Source organism: Culex pipiens, chromosome 3 (genome assembly GCF_016801865.2).
Source record: "Culex pipiens pallens isolate TS chromosome 3, TS_CPP_V2, whole genome shotgun sequence".
Lineage (NCBI taxonomy): Eukaryota > Metazoa > Arthropoda > Insecta > Diptera > Culicidae > Culex > Culex pipiens.
In genome coordinates, this window is record NC_068939.1 from 64,638,257 (window position 1) to 64,656,160 (window position 17,904).

A 17,904-nucleotide genomic window follows, 5' to 3' on the forward strand; every position below is an offset into this window, starting at 1 on the left:
AAAAGACAAAAAGAACTGTCAAAAGAAACGTCAAACCAAATTTGATTCCTTCCGAAAGCCGGACGTGCATTTACTTTTCTCGCGATCGAAAATCGAAAAGTTTCCAATTTCTCCCCAACAAAATGAGTTCCAAGACCGACAGCAAGAACAAAGGCACATTCCAGCCGGTAAGTCACGGTCCCAATCGGCGAACCCGCAATCCAGCCGTAAATTACTTCCATTTTTGGCCTTGCAGGACTCAGATGTTCACATCACCATCGATGACCAAATGAAGATCAACAAATTTGCGAATTTCAACGCCAAAGTCGAGGACCTCAAGGAGGAGCTGAAGGTGCGGCAGAACGAGCTGAAGAATCTGGAGGAGGCCGGCGACGAGATCGAGCTGATGGACGAGGACACGATTCCGTTCCTGATCGGGGAGGTGTTCGTGTCGCACGATTTGCCCCGCACGCAGGTTAGTTTCTTTTTGTGCGGGGGTGGTGGAGTTTCTTTTATTATATGAATTCTTTGTAATGTGTAAATAACGGTACCTCTTTTATTTTCTTCTTTTCGCCATCCAAAAATCAACAGGAACTGCTCGCCGAAGCCAAAGAGAAGAAAAAGCAGGAAATCGAAAACATCCAGAAGCTGTCCAAAGACATCCAGGACAAGATGGGCGATCTGAAGGCGCATTTGTACGGCCGGTTCGGCAGCAACATCTATCTCGAAAACGATGAATAAATTAATCATTCGAGTGTGTGATATTCCCCTTGCTACTCAAACTAGTTTGTCGTTTTATTCCGGTTGACGACATTCCTAAACAGAAACACGATGTCTTCCGGGCAAGCTTGCAGGGACAGTTCCTGAAAAGATACAAAGTAAATCGTGTTGATTATTGCACTCGGTGGTAATTTCTTAGATTGAGGTTATTCGATCGTAATTTCTCGATCTACCATCTACAAATTATAAATGACGCTTGAGTAATGTGTTTTAAAAAAGTCAAGTCAATTTTTAAAATATTAAATGACATTAAAAGTTTATATAATATAAATATTAAATTAATTTAAACATAAGGCCGTTGCAAATACAGTCGACTCTCTGGTTGTCTGGTTCGGCGAAAAAAAAATCTCTTCAATACTTGCATATTTTGAACACTAATGATTGCAAAACAACTGGGCAGGTGTAAAATGCATTTTAAAACACTTTTTTCATTCAAATGTTGAGACCATGGCTTGTAATTTCGATTTTTATATTTTTTTTGCCCCACCCCCTTGACCCCGACCAGAGTCGAGGGACATAAACTTCAAAAAATATTTGCAACGGCCTAAGGTGCTATAAACTATTTTGTTTCATATGTTTATAGGACCTGTTCAAAAAACACATCTGAACAGATCTGAAAAAAAAAACAAAATTTCCAAAACACAAAACATTTTCAAAAATTTCAAGAATCTAAAAAAAATTAAAATTTATGAATATTTTAATGATTTCAAAAAAATCTTTGAAAAAATCTTAAAAATAATAAAGTGGGAAATTGTTACTTAAAAAAATAAATCAAAAATCATAAATTGAAAATATTTCGAAGAGAATTATATTTAGTTTAATCATAAAATTAGAAAAAAAATATCAATAATTAAAAACTAAAAAACATATAAACTTTAACAATAGAAAAATTTAAAAATATATTAAAATTTAAATTACTGACCATGGTAGGGGCAGGGGGGGCAGAATGGGCCACCCTTGGTTTTGGGCTTTAGAATGGATTTAGACCAACTGTATGGCAAAAGTCTTATAAAGGACGTCAAATAACATAACCACACCGAAAACGACGTTTGAATTCATTGTATTTTTCGAATTATGAGCAAAAATGTAAATTTATTGACAAAACCACGCAAATGTTGTTTATTTTGAGGTTCTTAAATAAGCTTTCTCGAAAGTTAGATTGTTTGAAAAAGTTTGTTCAATGTTTATAATGTTAACAGGAGCTATTACAAAGGTATTCAAACAACAACGGAACCTTCAAATCGTTTAGAGGCTTGGTGGTGGAAGTGTTTAATTAAAATCCACTTGGGGTAGAATGGACCACCCTTTTCCTGCCTTATAAAAACAATCAAAAGTTATGAAATTTTGGTTAAATGGATTATGTCGCTCCTGGTAGGTTCACAAATCACGTTTAATGCAACATTAGTTGATTTTTTAGTTGTTTTGATGCTTATTTGTAAAAATAGTGTCTTATTTCAACATATTAAAACTATTTTCAAAAATGTTTGTTTTGATAAGTGACTATTTTCATAAAAGTGGTCTAACTTCATGGAAACTATGTTAGAAAGGTCCCTTAAGTCATTTATTATCTCCCTTCAACGTTTTATTAGACAAAATGGCTTGTTTTCTAAGGTGGCCCATTCTGCCCCGCACCCTGGAAAAGTAGTCGAAAAACTTTTTTTTAAATTGCATCAAAAATAGTTTTAAGCTAAAAATTTTCATCAACCAAGTATACAACATTGAAGGGAACATCCCAAAGCATAAGCCTACTACAATGAATTCATAAAATGTATGTTTTTCTATGGTTTTTGGTGCATTTTGCCCCCCCCCCCCCCCCCCCCCAGCCCCTATTTACATTTTATTGAAAAAGGTGTTAAAAATGCATATTATACCAGGGTCATTCCATCTCAACTGTGCACGAAAAAGTGCAAATTTGAAAATTACCCTCTCCGATCCTGCTCAAATTTGGCAGGGCTGTTGATACTATCAAAACATGCGAGAATCCCGAATTTCATCCAAATCGGACCACCCCCTCCATTTTTGTACCTCCCCAAAAAAACGACTTTTTGGCGATTTTTTAGCAAAACCCCTATTTTCAAACGGCGATAGCTCAGGAACCACAAATCATGGAAGGTCGGTCTTAGACTCAATTTTGAAGGAAATCGGACGTAGAATCCATTTCCGTGATCAAAATTTTGATTAATTTATTTTTTCTACCTGTATTGCGCAATTGAAAACTTTAAACAGCCGTATCTCAAAACACCCCATCTTATTTTTTTAATTTGACCTCACCATCGTATTCCCCGGCCAATTTTACATAAGAATCACTTATCGACAGAAATGAATATGTTTCGTTCCAGAGATATCGAATTTTAAAGTTTTGAGTTTTTGAGATTACCTACATCAGCTTCATTCGCCGCATCTGCTGGAAGCACACAGGCGGGTTGATCAATAACTGCTACCTGGTCATTTATTAAAATAATAATTCATCATAAATAATCTTCATCACATTGAGTAAAAATTAACAGTATAACTGTAGGAAACTGGAGTTTAATCGCGAATGTTTATCTGCTCAAAAAAAAAAAAAAAATGAATTTCTGTGCTAACCCACAGGGCAGAGCAATAACGACACACAGTGAAATGCAGAATTGGATTACGACGGAGCGAGCAGGAAAATGCAATTGGGTCCTAAAGTTAAGCTTAAATTTGTTATGTTATTGTTCAAAACGATAAAGCTTATTTTGCTGAGTACAATGACCCTTTGATCGACCGCAAATAATTTAAAATGGATTTTTAATTCAATTTAAAAAAATAACTTCACGGCTCTTCTTGACAGTAAAGGTCCTACTTGACAGCTCGTTCCAAGGGGACCATAGTTGATCCATCGAAAAAATGTTGTCTTGTCAATTTTTTTTACATTGAAATGAAAAAAAGTGATCAGAAATGGGTTTTAATTGTGTTTTTTACCGTTGTACATAAAAAATTGACATAGTGCTTTAGTACTCAATTGATCTTTTAAGTAACACTGAACAAAACGATACATTATTGAGTAAAAAATATGAATTAAAATGAATAAAATTTGTTGATACGTTGTATTCTAGTGAAGGACGATCGCAAGGAGTAGGAAAAGGATTTCTGGAAAGTATAAAACTGAAAAATGTTAGAAAATTACAAAGTTTGATCTGCTGCGAAGCGGCTAATTCCCCAAATTTAGTTGCGGTGATTTCGACACCGTCCGAACAACAATGTTTTTTTTTCTTCTATCATTCTTGGATTCTTGGAACACAATACGGCTGCTGTCCACACGTATAAGGATTTTTTAATTAAATGTATCTTGACCAAAATCATCTTTCAATCAAATGGAGCTGGCTCACAATATAAATATCGATTTAATATGATCAAACCTTTAATCCATAAATCAGATTTTGGAGGTTTTGCTGAATGGCACTATTTTGCTACCGCCCATGACAAAGGCCCTAGTCATGGCATCGGGGGTACTCTAAAACGGTTAGCTACACGTAAAAAACGGTGCATTCAAAATAACCCAGTAAATATTCCTTACACAAAAAAAGATTGATCAAGGTATTAGCTATTTGAAAAAATATTTGCGTAAAATTATAAAAACAAAAATAAAATTAATCATCTCCCAGAACACCAGGTAGCAGTTATTAATCAGCCCGCCTGTGTGCTTCTAGCAGATGCGGCGAATGAAGCTGATGTAGGTAATCTCAAAAACTCAAAACTTTAAAATTCGATATCTCTGGAACGAAACATATTCATTTCTGTCGATAAGTGATTCTTATGTAAAATTGGCCGGGGAATACGATGGTGAGGTCAAATTAAAAAAATAAGATGGGGTGTTTTGAGATACGGCCGTTTAAATTTTTCAATTGCGCAATGCAGGTAGAAAAAATAAATTAATCAAAATTTTGATCACGGAAATGGATTTTACGTCCAATTTCCTTCAAAATTGAGTCTAAGACCGACCTTCCATGATTTGTGGTTCCTGAGCTATCGCCGTTTGAAAATAGGAATTTTGCTCAAAAATCGCCAAAAAGTCGATTTTTTGGGGAGGTACAAAAATGGAGGGGGTGGTCCGATTTGGATGAAATTCAGGATTCTTGTATGTTTTGATAGTATCAACAGCCCTGCCAAATTTGAGCAGGATCGGAGAGGGTAATTTTCAAATGCTGTTCCGCTTCAGATGGAATGACCCACCAGCAAAGTTGTTTTGCAATCATTAGTTTTCAAAATATCTAAGTGTTGAGTTTTTAATAACTGTACATTTAAATTTCACAAGACTTCAAAATATTTTTAATCGAGCAAAAAACATGCAACAAAGAGTAGATGTCCCTAAATTGGACCTACTATGCAACAAGCCTTATTCTGGCTTGTTCTCAATAACAGTTAAACCAAAACATGCCATTTGCGGCTGATTTTGTAGCTTATTTCATGCACATAACTATAGAATACCCATTGTTTGTGTAACTCTTATCAGGTTGTTATCACAGGTGAAAAATGTTACAAAGTTTTTGGCTGTATTTTGGACCTAAACCGAAAAAGTTGGTTGGTATTGTGTTATATTGATTTTCCTATTTTAGGCCCATCATCTAACATCGTGTGCTTGAACCAATTGACTCTAACATTTATTTTAAAATGGAAATTTCTTTATAAAACTTGTTTGATCTCTGTTAAATCGGGACTAATTAGGATTTCAATCAAATTTTGATATCTAATGATTTAATTTCGCAATTCAATTCGCAATTTTCAGTGTAAGAACGGGCCTTGACCGATCTTATGCACCAGGTTCCCGACGAACACGCACTGCCCTTACACCTACATCTCACCCTTGCTCTGAGTCAGTACGAGCAACACGCTAGAACACGCTTTGAGTGTTCGTGCCAGGCATGCACACCTTCTTTTCCGGTTACGCATTTTAACTCGGCCGGGGGTGGTACATTACGTAGGGTTTGATGTAAGTATAAGCGCCTAAACATCTTAAGTGTGCTTATCATTTTTCATTAAAGCAAGAACTGTTTTATTTTTAGTTTGAATTCGAAAACTAATTGTTATTTACTGTGTATTGTTTTTCTCCTGAAATCTTTCCTATTGTTGAGTCGTGTTTATCTGTTGCTATTTCTTTTGTCGCGGTGTTTTGTTACAATATTTTGGTCCTAAGCATGTTATAAAAGTTTACCAAAAGTACAATAGTTATATTTGTGTTAATCCATTAACCATTCCATAAATTGAGTAAGGGCTCAAACCTCACTTGCTTAAGAAAAAGGTGAAGTTTCAAAACAATGGACAGTGAAAGAAATATACTATGTAAAGAATCAATAGTAAAAGAAAGATAGTAATTTATGAAGAAGTTAAAGAAATTAACAATAGTTAATAAATAGAGGTAACAAACATGCTTAGATTGTATTGAGGGCAATTTACAGGGAAGATGAGAAATTATTGAAATAGATAAATAAAGAAAAGGCACATGATAAACAAAATTGACATCGCTGCCAAATTAAGGGAAAGCAGACAGTTTGTTGCAGCAGCATCAATTAGTAAAATAGAGTGGAAAAGCGTTGAGAAATATGAGAATCAAATAAGTAAAATCGAAATCAAACAAAAAGCCGTTTAAGAAAATCAGTGAAACAAAATAAACAGATGATAGATGGTAGCTGGAAATGGAAAGGAGAGAGGAAACCCCGTTCTGCAACGTTCAGGTACATCCACAGCAGTTGACTCAACATACTGCGAATCTAAACAATACCGTCTACAATCACAAATTACTTCCCTTTCCCACATTGACGCGCCCCTTTCTTCTAGCCGTCTCGACTCTGACCCTCGCTGGTCAAAGGTTTACGATCCGTTTCCACAGGCCACCAGCTAGGTCATCATGAAAACCAAGCCAACGTGGAGGTAAGAAAATAGGACACTTGCAAGGAACCAGAGCTATACTGTCCTGATCAAGAAAGATCTAACAGGACTACGGACGTAGTCAGTGACGCTCCTTCCAGGATGTTCCTCGCCTGAGCGTCAACTGAAGAGATATCATCAGAATCATTCGCACTTGGCCTGCATCTAATGATTTAATTTTAGAACTTATTCGGTAAAAATAAATAAAATGAAACCATAAAACACCAAATTTGCCAGCAATAGCCTAGCGACTTATGAGAGCTAACGCACACAAACTTGCGGCGCCTGACACCACACACTGGCACACGGACGAGTTAAACAAAAGCATGTGGTGTATCCAAATGCAAGGTACACTGTTGTGTTAATGTTTTTAAACTTATGAAATCAATAGTTTAGCTACTACTCAATGTATATCGATGAGTTTTATTATGTAGATCACAACATTGGAAGACTATAAGTTTGAAAAGAGTTCTGAACTGTCGTGCGAGTGAACCAAAAGGCGAAACTTATGGCAAAGCCAATGCTGCACAGTTGGTTTACTTATGTCCCTTATTTGGAGCCCATTCTGAAATATTAAAGTGAAACAAAAAATTACAACGAGTTTTGAATTTTGCTCCAAAAACTAATTAAATGTACCTATTTCGTTGAGACTGGAGTGCTAAAATCTTCAAGCGAATGATCACAAGAAAAAGTGCAGAAATTTATTAAATCACCGTAATTCTGCCACTCATGCCCAAAATAGGTACATTTTCCCTGATCAAAAGTTTCCAAAAAACTGAGGTTAATAAAAATAACTTAAAAGTTATAAAATATTCACAAATTAAAAAAATCAATGTTGAACCATTTCTAAAAAATTTCAAAAAAATAGATTTTCAAAACTTTTAAAAAATTTGAGGATATTTTTTTTATTTGTAAAATATTCCAAATTTATCGGCAATTTACGACTGACGGTAGAAAAAAAAACACGCAGAAACACGTTTTAGAAACACTCTAAATTATTTTTTTTAATCTTAAAATTTTTAAGTTGCTTTAAAATTCTGAAATTTGAAATAAAATTTGAAAATTTTAATTTAAAACATTTATAAAGTTTCTAAAAATAATAAAAAACTATTAAAATCCTTATTTATTTAATTTTTTTTATTCAAAAAATTCCAAATTTTTAAGATTTGAAAAAATCATTTTTAAAAAAAGTTCTGTCGTCTGGGGCGAATTGGGACAGCTGTTTCAACCATGTTATTGCACAATATTTGAATATTTTTTATTGAGTTCGGATAGAACAGACACAGATTAACAAAAATAGTGCATCCATTTCCAAATTTCAAATTTCAAGTTGCTCTAAAACCTGCTGTCCCTATTCAGACTGTAGTCCCGATTCGCCTCAGATGACGGTTATTAAAATTCCAAGAATTGAAAAAAATATTGAAAAAGCAATTTTGAATCTTAAAAAAATTAATTAGGTAAATACTTCAATAATTTCAAATTATTATTTTTTTGATTAAAAAAAAATATTTTGTTTAAAAGATTTTTAAACATTTTGAATATTTAAAATTTTTTTTTTACTTTTTGAAATTTTAATATGTTCTTTAAATTTGAATTTTTACAATTTTTTAATTTTTTCCATCTTTTTTTAAATGTTTTTATTTTTTAATTTATGAATTTATGAAATTTTTGGATTTGCGGAAAAGGGGCCATTTATAAACCAAGTGGACACTTTAGGGTGTGGGGTAGGTATCCACGTCTAATCTAATCTAATCTAACACAAACGCAGCCAGTCCGATGAAAGCATGCTGGAAAGTCTTGTGATAAGATTAGCACTTTTCTTGTCATTATTAATAATTGCAGTACATCCGAGAACACCCCAAAATGTATTACAGAAATTAAAGCGGCCAGCCCTACTGCGTTGTGTTTACCGCAGAGAGGATTCTGAGAACGGATCACATTTCAAAGTATCTACAGGGGAGAAAGGATGCGTGTGGGGTAGGTGTCCACGTGGATAAAAAATCGAGATATTTCGTTAGTAAAATCTCGATCGGAACTTATCGATGGTAGCTTGATCTACTATCTATTGTTGAGAGTTCGATTTAGATCTACCGTCGACAAATCTCGATCGTGAATCAAGAAATTACGATTACGATTACTCGATCGAGTGCAATAATCACCACGAATAGTTAGACAAAGTTACTATCAAAACTAACACCTAAACTCCCAAGCTCGAGGAAAAGGGGGAATTTGTATGGAAATTTCGCTAAAGAACCTACCTCAAGTACTTCCTGCTGCACCGGTGCCCGATGGTGCTGCCACCTCAGCAGCTCCTGCATTTTGAGCGAATGCTTCTGGTTCTTCTTCTTCGTTTTGGCCAACTTCACCCGATACCGACTTCGCTCGGGTGATTCCATCTCTTCCTGGCTGGAGGCGGCTCCCGCCGGTTCCGGAACGTCCCCACTTCCGGCGCACTCGCAGGCCAACATCTGGTGCGTGAGGCAGTCCTCCCGGTCGTCCTCCTCAACCAGCGAAAACAGGTCTTTGAGTTCGTCGTCGGAGAGCTTCAAGTTGCTGAGGTTCTGCTTCTGATCGACGACGGATCCGCTGAGGGAGGTCTTGGAGATTTGCCGCTGGAAGATTTTCTCCTCGATGGAGAAGGCGGTGATGAGTCGGTAGATGAAGACGTTCCGGGTTTGTCCGTCGCGCCAGATGCGGGACATGGCTTGGAGGTCGCTCGCTGGGTTCCAGTCGTTGTCGAAGAGCACGAGCCGTGAGGCGCCGACCAGGTTGAGACCGATTCCGCCGGCTTTGGCGCTCAGCAGGAAGATGAAGATGTCGGAGGACGGGTTGTTGAAGGTGGCGACCAGTTTGCCGCGGTCTTGGGAGGGTGTTGCGCCGTCCAGACGGCAGAACTTGTAGTTGTAGTGCTCGCACAGGCCCGCGATCATGTCCAGGGTTTTGCTGAAGTAGGACACGATGACGACCTTTTCGCGCCGCTCGATGAGGGCTTCGAGCAGGGATTCCAGGATGGCGAGCTTGCCGGAGTCGGCGGGGCCCATGTGCTGCCAGCTGGGGAGTTGGGAGATGAGGAGGTTCTGCAGCGAGTCCGGGTCTTTGGAGTCGGTTGTTGAGATGAGCGACGGATGGTTGCAGATCTTCTTGAGGATCGTGATGAGTTGAAGCGGTGTTATCGCGCTGGTTCCACTTTGCTCGTAGTGCTTCAGGGCCAGCGTGAGCAGACTCTCTTGGAGTTCCGAGGGGTGGGCAAAAATGACCAGTTCTTGCTTCTCCGGCAGGTAGCTGTTGTTGACTTCCTGGGTTCGACGCAGGATAAACGAGGTGGTGATGGAGTTCAGCTCGTTGAGTCGGGTTTGGCCCAGTTCTTGGAACTGTGGAAGGACATTCGGCTGTTGCGATTGGACGATCGGGTTCTCGTACTTGGCTTTGAACTCTGAGTAGGTACCGAGCAGCCCGGGGTTGACAAAGTTGATCAACGAATGAAACTCTTGCAGGTCATTTTGGATTGGCGTTCCGGTGAGCAGTATTCTACGCCGACAGTCGATCCCGTCCAGAACTTCCGCGATCTTGATGCTGCTATTCTTGAGACGATGTCCTTCGTCACAAACAATCAAGTCAAACTTGACCGTCTCCAGCTCGCTCACCTGCTTGGCCAACAGCTCGTACGAGATGATCAAAATCGGAATGTGCGCCGATTGCGCGTACTTTTTCAACTTGTTATTCGGCCCCACGATGAACGTATAGATCCGTTCCTGCTTCAACCACTTCGTTATCTCTCGATCCCAATTGTCCACCAAACTGCTCGGAGTCACAATCAAGACCCGCTTCACAATCGGCTGCCCGTAAGGTCCGTGCTTCATCAAGGTGTAGATCAACGCCAACGTCTGCAGCGTCTTCCCCAGTCCCATCTCGTCGGCCAAAATCGCTCCAAACTGTTCCGAATCTTCGCGTTTCATTCCCAAAACGCACTCGTACAGAAAGCTCACCCCTTCCCGCTGGTGAGGCCGCAAATGCTTCGCCACGCAGTACGGAACGCTAACCGTCGCAACCGGAACCTTACCCTTGTTGAACTTCCACTGATGATCGAACGACGGTTCCCGCATAGTCAACGGAACAAAGTCCTCCGCAATCGCTTCCTCTCCCACCGTCCCAACCTGCTTAAAACTCGACACCACAATTGGCCTCCCAGCGCACATCGACTCCGCCGGCGCCTTAAACCCTCCTCTTGCCTCCAATCGAACCCGCTTCACAGGCCCTTCATTCTCCTTGGCCACCTCCCCATCAATCCGCTCCACCAGCTCAACCTCCTTGCTCCCCACAATCAACCGCGAACCCTCCTCCAACTCCTCCCCTTTAACCGACCCGGAACTCCCAATCACCTTGCCGTCCTCGTCGCGCAGCGTGGCGCTCTTCCCGCCCACGATGGTCAACGTTCCGTCGCCCTCCCACGTTTTGTGCTTTTTGGTCGTTATTTTGCCCCAGCACACTTTGAAGCGCACCTGCGATGTCGTTGGTTCTGCGGGGGTGTCCAAAGCTGTCGGCTTTCTAACTGCGGTGGCGGCAGCTCGGGCTTCCAAAACGCGGGCATGGTTCTCGGAGCTGGTAAGCAGCTCCAGCATTCCCGGGTCAGGTTGGGATTGCGATAACGACTGCTGTCGGATTGTCGGTTGGGCCGGCAGGGACCGCTTCATCGACGGAGCGCAACTGCGGCGCATGGCGATAAGCGAACTAGAATGTTGGTGTTTAAAACTAGAGGATAAACTGTGTTAATTCATATTATTAAAATTTAATTTTATTTGAAATTACTTTACGGCTTTGAATTTTGTTTTCCGCCTTTGAAAATACTTGGCCGTTTTTTTTCTTTGTTTACATTTGAATTTACTTGGTCCTTTCATTTGACATTTAAAAAATGTAGTACTAGATTAGTATTTTTTAGGAACTTCAGGCAGTGTCAGGGATGCCAGTTTGTATTGTTGTATTCAACCACACGGTCAGATGGAGGTACTCAAACTCAAGTTCGATCTCACTCAAAACCAGGTTCGGGTCTCGAACTAAAAATGAGGTTTTTTCTGAACTTGATTTTGACTGGATTTTTTACTCAATCGACAGTTTAAAAACTGATCAGACGTTTGAGTAAATTGAACTTGTCATTTCGACGGTAACATTTCAAAAGGCATCATGTACATTTTGACACTTTCTGGGTTATTGCATATTCTGAAAGTACTCCTAATAAGCTACCTCTCCACCAAAAATGAGCAAAAGTTACTTCAGTAAAGTCTGTTTAATCATGATTTTAAATAAAGTAACATAAACAAAATCTCTGCCATCAGCAGTCCCTGTTTATATAGCCCTATCAATCTGTCAAACAAAAGACTACATGAACCTCGTGCCGAAAAAAAAGCAACATGAACAAAGCGCCATGTACATTCGGCGAAGAAAATCGAATCATAACAAAGCGTCCCCCTCAATGACAGCAGGGTGATATAGACGTTGGTGATTTCAAAGGAAGTTATGTTTGTTTTTTCTCAAATAAAATTACGGAAAGAATGTTTTATTGAATTTGGATGATCAAGTATCAATAAAAGCAACGTTTTTCATCGTTTGTTATCATTAGAACATCTTATTTTGCTTTTATATTAAAATGGGAATTGAAAATGGATGCTCAACATTCAAATGCGTTTTTCTCAAAACGCATGGTTTGTACATGATGCTTTTTGAAATGTTGGCGTCGATTTTTGTTATCTCGATGCCAACATTTCAAAAAGCATCATGTACACACCATCCTTTTTGAGAAAAACGCATTTGAATGTTGAGCATCCATTTTCAATTCCCATTTTAATATAAAAGCAAAATATGATGTTCTAATGATAACAAACGATGAAAAACGTTGCTTTTATTGATACTTGATCATCCAAATTCAATAAAACATTATTTCCGTAATTTTCCGTTTTCCGTTTCCGTTTTTCTTCGCCGAATGTACATGGCGCTTTGTTCATGTTGCTTTTTTTTCGTCACGAGGTTCATGTAGTCTTTTGTTTGACAGGTTGGCAGGGCTATATAAACAGGGACTGCTGATGGCAGAGATTTTGTTTATGTTACTTTATTTAAAATCATGATTAAACAGACTTTACTGAAGTAACTTTTGCTCATTTTTGGTGGAGAGGTAGCTTATTAGGAGTACTTTCAGAATATGCAATAACTCAGAAAGTGTCAAAATGTACATGATGCCTTTTGAAATGTTGCCGTCGAAATGTGAATCGAAGATTTTTTTTAACTTTTATTTTTTAAAGGGTTAAAATGGATCAAAATAAACATTTTTGTGCATGTTTCTATTGTGAAATTGTCTCAGAAACACGAATATGATAAAATTATCACCAGAAAATGGGATCTAAGGGGTCCCCCGAGCAAAAATTTACAGCCAAAAACTTCACTAAAAGTAAAAGTGTCTATTTAATATGTTACTGCCTTACCCAAAGCGTTCTCAGTCTCAGATGGTAGTCCCAGATGTCCCCTACAAGCTGCAGGTCGAACCGAGTTGATATCTGGATGGAACACTTTTTTATTTAAGTTTGAAAATTATGCTATTTTTTCACTAAAATGCCAATAACTCCCTTTAGATTTAACCAATCGGGATGCTCTACCCTGCATTTTGTTGCATTTTTGAGCCCTTTCAGATGCATTTTGAATTTTAAAATTTAATTGAATTTTGCCTAAGTTATAGCCTTTTTAAGATTTTTGACGTTTTTAAACCTTTAAACTTTGTGTCCCGATTTGCCCCACTTCCCGTTGACCTAGAGTGCTCATATTTTGCCAGATGCTAGTTTTATATGTACAAACAATCCCTGAAAATTTCAGGCAGATTGGTGAGGTCGATGCGAGATGGGTATGCTTTGCTCGTGGACTCGCTCTTAAAAATCACCAAAAAATGAGTTATTTTACATGAGCGTGTACCCATCCTACTTATGCATGGCAACACTGTCAGTCGAGCTGAGCCGTCATCCGAAGAAGAAGATTCCAAAAAGTTGAATTTTTGATTGTGCTGCTGTTTTCCCTTCCAGCAGCAGCATTTTTTGCCGTCCTCAGCATAAAATCGTCGCTCTAGAATTTCATTCCGCGACATTCGTTTTCTCGCGAGGAAATTATGTCCAGCAACGAACACACCCCGAAGGAATCGTTGGTAAGTTGCACAAAAATCTGTCTTTTGTTGATGTTTGATTTCTTTCGATTTCCTTTTTTTTTTCGTCACGCCAAACACAACAATCTCAAACGAAACTCATCAACCTTCCTCCTCCTCAAAATCGAACAACAAAATAACGCGGTGCAAGTTGTGTATTTACGTTACATAATCCGGCGTTGGTCACACGGTGACGGTGACGCCGCGCAGAATTCCTCCCAAAATGATAAGGACCATCAAAAACTAACCCCAAAATCATCAGTCGTCACACTTCCGGAACTTACGCTTTTGTTTGGTTCGCACTTCCGGTTTCTTTTATTTTCGTTTCTTTTTGGTTCCGGATTCAGGTTGGCATGACTGCTTTTGTCGGTGGAGTTCCATCAGTGGTAAGATTGTTCCGGTTTCACCGGACTCCGGATTGGTTGGTAAGATTAGATTAGGGGGATCCATTTCCGGGTAAGATTTTTTGAATCCTGACGTGTAAAATGAAGAGTCAGTATAACGTATAGCTCTCTTGGGATCGACACCAACGACCGATAGGAGGGTGGGCACATTCCGTTGAGATATCCTTCTGACGAACTCTGTCCCCTGCTAGTCGAACGGCGGCGCAGGTTCAACATCAACGACAAGATCAAGGAGCTGGGCACGCTGCTGCCCCGGAACATGGAGGGCTCGAGCAGCGACATCAGCGGCAAGGATGGCCGCGTCAACAAGGGCACGATCCTCAAGGGGACGGTGGACTACGTGAAGGAGCTCAAACAGGAGCTGAGTGCGCTGAAGCACAACGGAGAGTTGCTGGTCGCGATCAAGAACGAGAACATCATCCTGCAGCACAAGTTGAGGGTAATTTGGACGGGTTATTTTAATTGATTTTGGTATACGAAAGTCCTCAGATGATATACCATCATAGATATTGCCTAAAGATTCCTTTCAGCCTTTAATTAAGTAGGATTCTGAGTTGAAGACGCGAGTTTTAGACGCATCCCTTCTTCGTATTGCTCGAAGGATTGATTTGCAAAAACTTACGCGACAACCTTTGGCCTGAATCCTACAACATTCTTTCAGTTTACCAACGTGTAAGTATCCCTTTATTGCCTATGTTCCGCAATTACCTCGTTTACTTTTATTTTATGTTTGTTGTTTACACAGACTCGGTCACTTTGGGAGGAATTCTGGCCGTGGAAAGTTCCCCTTTTCAGGTACCTTTCGTAAAAATCCGCCATAAAACATATCATCAAACATAACTCGCCCCTTAAAAAATACAATAATCATGTCCCACCTCTCTTTCTCCGCAGCCAAAGACCGACCAACAGCAGCAGGCAGCCCCCACCAAGCAGGGCATCGTGCGGGTTAAGTTCTACCTGTACGTTGAGATGAGCGAGAACAACCTGCAGCTCGAGAACCACCTCAAACGGCTGCAGAACCTGCGCAAGGAGCTGACCCACATCAAGGACACCGACTGGCAGTACGACTCGATCGACAAGTTCTTCGGCCAAAACTAGAGCAAAACTGAAAACTGACGATCGCGCGAGTGAAATAGACTAAAAGAAAGCAATTGAAAGAACAGTTTAGTGTGAGAAGAGTGAGTGAGCGATGTGGCGGTTAATTTCGGCGGTGAAAGGGTTGGTGGTCGGTGGGCAGCAGGAAACACAGGAGGACAAGATTCGGCGGCTGGAGGCGCAGGTCGCCGACGAGGATGAGGTGGACGGGGAGGCCGAGCGGCAGCGGATGGAGGAGCAACGCCGGCAGGAGCAGAACAAGCCTACGAATTGCTTTCAGCAGACGGGTGAGTTGCGGTTGCGATGGTTCTTCGAAGATCACCGTGGTGATTATTGCATTCGATCGTAATTTCTCGACTCACGATCGAGATTTCTCGACTCACGATCGAGATTTCTCGATAGGGAGATTACGATTACCATCGACAAATCTCGATCTACCATCGACAAATTACGACTTACCATCAAAAAATTACTATCGTTATTTTACTGTTGAGAAATCTCGATCGTGGATCGAGCAATTACGATCGTAATTTGTAATACCACTGTTTTAATATTATTTATTTAAAAGGTATACAGTTCAGACTCGAGTATCCGAAGGCCTTAGCAAAATTTCATTTCGAATAATCGAATAACGAAAAAAAAATTTTTTTTTTCGTTGTCTTATTTGTAATTGTTGAGCTTTAGCATGACCCTTAAGCTAATCTAAAGTGATTTAGAATTTTTAAATCCTAAATGGCAATGACGAAATATTGAAAAATACAGTTTTTAATTCCATTTAAAACCATTCAAATTTTACAAAAATTGGGTCGCAGAACTCGAATTTGATGCAAGAAAATAAAAAATATACGAAAAAAAAACGTGATTCGATTATCCGGAGTCCCATACAACGAAAACGAAACGAAGTTGACCAACCACTAGTGTCTTCCTTTTTATCTACAAGGACTTCGCCGCCCTGGGCTCCTAAGTGTATGAAAGTATGGCACGGTGCGACGGCGCCGAATACCCATATTTACACAAAGAATTTTAGAGCGCCCGCCGCGGGATTCGAACCAGCGACCTCTGGATTGGAGTCCAGTGCGCGGTGCGAGTCCCATACAAACCTTTGGATAATCGAACTTCGGATAATCGAAACTTCGTATAATCGAGGTTTCGGATAATCAAGTCTGGACTGTATTTAAAAAAAAACTAAGTTAATTTTTTTACAGTGAAAAAATTACAAAATTAAAAAAACTAAACAATTTAAAACACTTTTTTTTAATTTCCAAGATTTCAAAATTAAAAGAATATCCAAAAATTTCAAAAAAAAATTAGAATTTATTTTTTTTAATTAAATATTTTTAAATTAAATTAATTTCCAAAAATTTCAAAGATTCAAAATTTAAAAAAATTAAAAAACTCTCCAAAAATTTTCAAATTTTAAGAATTTCAAAAATTTAAAAATAATTAATATTTTTTTTTTAAATTTAAATTTAAAAACTAAAAAAAATAAGTTTTAATTTTTTTTAATTTAAATTTTTATTGTAAGATTTTTTTTTAAATTAAAAAAAAGTATCAGGTACGAAAGAAGATCTGCTATATTTAGGGAATGATTATCAGGCTTGATAATCGAATTGCTGAGAGCTGATAGTTTGATATTTTTACTACCCTGCTTGCATAAATATTTTTGTTAATTTGGCCTTGACTTTTTAAAGCAACTAACATTTTGTTTGAAAATTTTTAAAAGAAAAAAAAGTTTTTTTCAATTTCCTCAAATTAAAAAAAAAGTCTTTTGAAGATTTGTTATAATTTAATTTTCTGAAAATTGCAACTTTTTAAATAAGTTTTTTTTATTTTGGTTTTTTAAAATTTTTGGAATTTTTGGAATTTTTTTAAATTTATAAATTTTTAAAATTTTTTGAAATAATTGAAATCTTGGAAATTAAAAAAAAGTGTTTTAAATTGTTTAGTTTTTTTAATTTTGTAATTTTTTCACTGTAAAAAAATTAACTTAGTTTTTTTTTAAATACAGTCCAGACTTGATTATCCGAAACCTCGATTATACGAAGTTTCGATTATCCGAAGTTCGATTATCCAAAGGTTTGTATGGGACTCGCACCGCGCACTGGACTCCAATCCAGAGGTCGCTGGTTCGAATCCCGCGGCGGGCGCTCTAAAATTCTTTGTGTAAATATGGGTATTCGGCGCCGTCGCACCGTGCCATACTTTCATACACTTAGGAGCCCAGGGCGGCGAAGTCCTTGTAGATAAAAAGGAAGACACTAGTGGTTGGTCAACTTCGTTTCGTTTTCGTTGTATGGGACTCCGGATAATCGAATCACGTTTTTTTTTCGTATATTTTTTATTTTCTTGCATCAAATTCGAGTTCTGCGACCCAATTTTTGTAAAATTTGAATGGTTTTAAATGGAATTAAAAACTGTATTTTTCAATATTTCGTCATTGCCATTTTGGATTTAAAAATTCTAAATCACTTTAGATTAGCTTAAGGGTCATACTAAAGATCAACAATCACAAATAAGACAACGAAAAAAAAATTTTTTTTTTCGTTATTCGATTATCCGAAATGAAATTTTGCTAAGGCCTTC

At 38.4% G+C, this 17,904-nt stretch overlaps 4 protein-coding genes across 5 annotated transcripts in view; 3 read left to right on the forward strand and 1 right to left on the reverse strand.

Moving 5' to 3' along the window:
• The first annotated feature begins 9 nt into the window (after window positions 1-9).
• On the forward strand, window positions 10-764 carry LOC120418548 (probable prefoldin subunit 4). The gene is made up of 3 exons (XM_039580980.1): window positions 10-167; window positions 236-454; window positions 571-764. Exons 1-3 carry the CDS (start codon window positions 123-125, stop codon window positions 718-720), a joined length of 414 nt encoding a protein of 137 aa, XP_039436914.1. The 5' UTR covers window positions 10-122; the 3' UTR covers window positions 721-764.
• LOC120418545 (DNA repair and recombination protein RAD54B-like) lies at window positions 516-11,502 on the reverse strand. The gene is made up of 3 exons (XM_039580978.2): window positions 11,455-11,502; window positions 8,907-11,397; window positions 516-842 (listed from the first exon to the last, which is right to left on the reverse strand). The coding sequence occupies exons 2-3, from the start codon at window positions 11,361-11,363 to the stop codon at window positions 762-764; spliced, it is 2,538 nt and encodes an 845-aa protein (XP_039436912.1). The 5' UTR covers window positions 11,364-11,397; window positions 11,455-11,502; the 3' UTR covers window positions 516-761.
• Window positions 11,503-13,637: 2,135 nt separating this feature from the next.
• Window positions 13,638-15,324, forward strand: LOC120418563 (uncharacterized). 2 transcript variants are annotated; one of them, XM_039580994.2, is made up of 3 exons: window positions 13,670-13,825; window positions 14,170-15,021; window positions 15,118-15,324. In XM_039580994.2, the coding sequence occupies exons 2-3, from the start codon at window positions 14,920-14,922 to the stop codon at window positions 15,322-15,324; spliced, it is 309 nt and encodes a 102-aa protein (XP_039436928.1). In that variant the 5' UTR covers window positions 13,670-13,825; window positions 14,170-14,919. The 2 variants fall into 2 exon arrangements, with proteins under 2 accessions (XP_039436930.1, XP_039436928.1); XM_039580996.2 differs by lacking the exon at window positions 14,170-15,021 and having other exon boundaries at window positions 13,638-13,825.
• A 91-nt stretch (window positions 15,325-15,415) lies between these two features.
• Window positions 15,416-17,904, forward strand: part of LOC120424972 (probable RNA helicase armi) — a 12,560-nt gene continuing 10,071 nt past the window's right edge. The window contains exon 1 of the mRNA XM_052709659.1: window positions 15,416-15,608. Within this exon, the coding sequence (XP_052565619.1) occupies window positions 15,416-15,608 (193 nt within the window). The remainder of the gene's footprint in view (window positions 15,609-17,904) is intronic.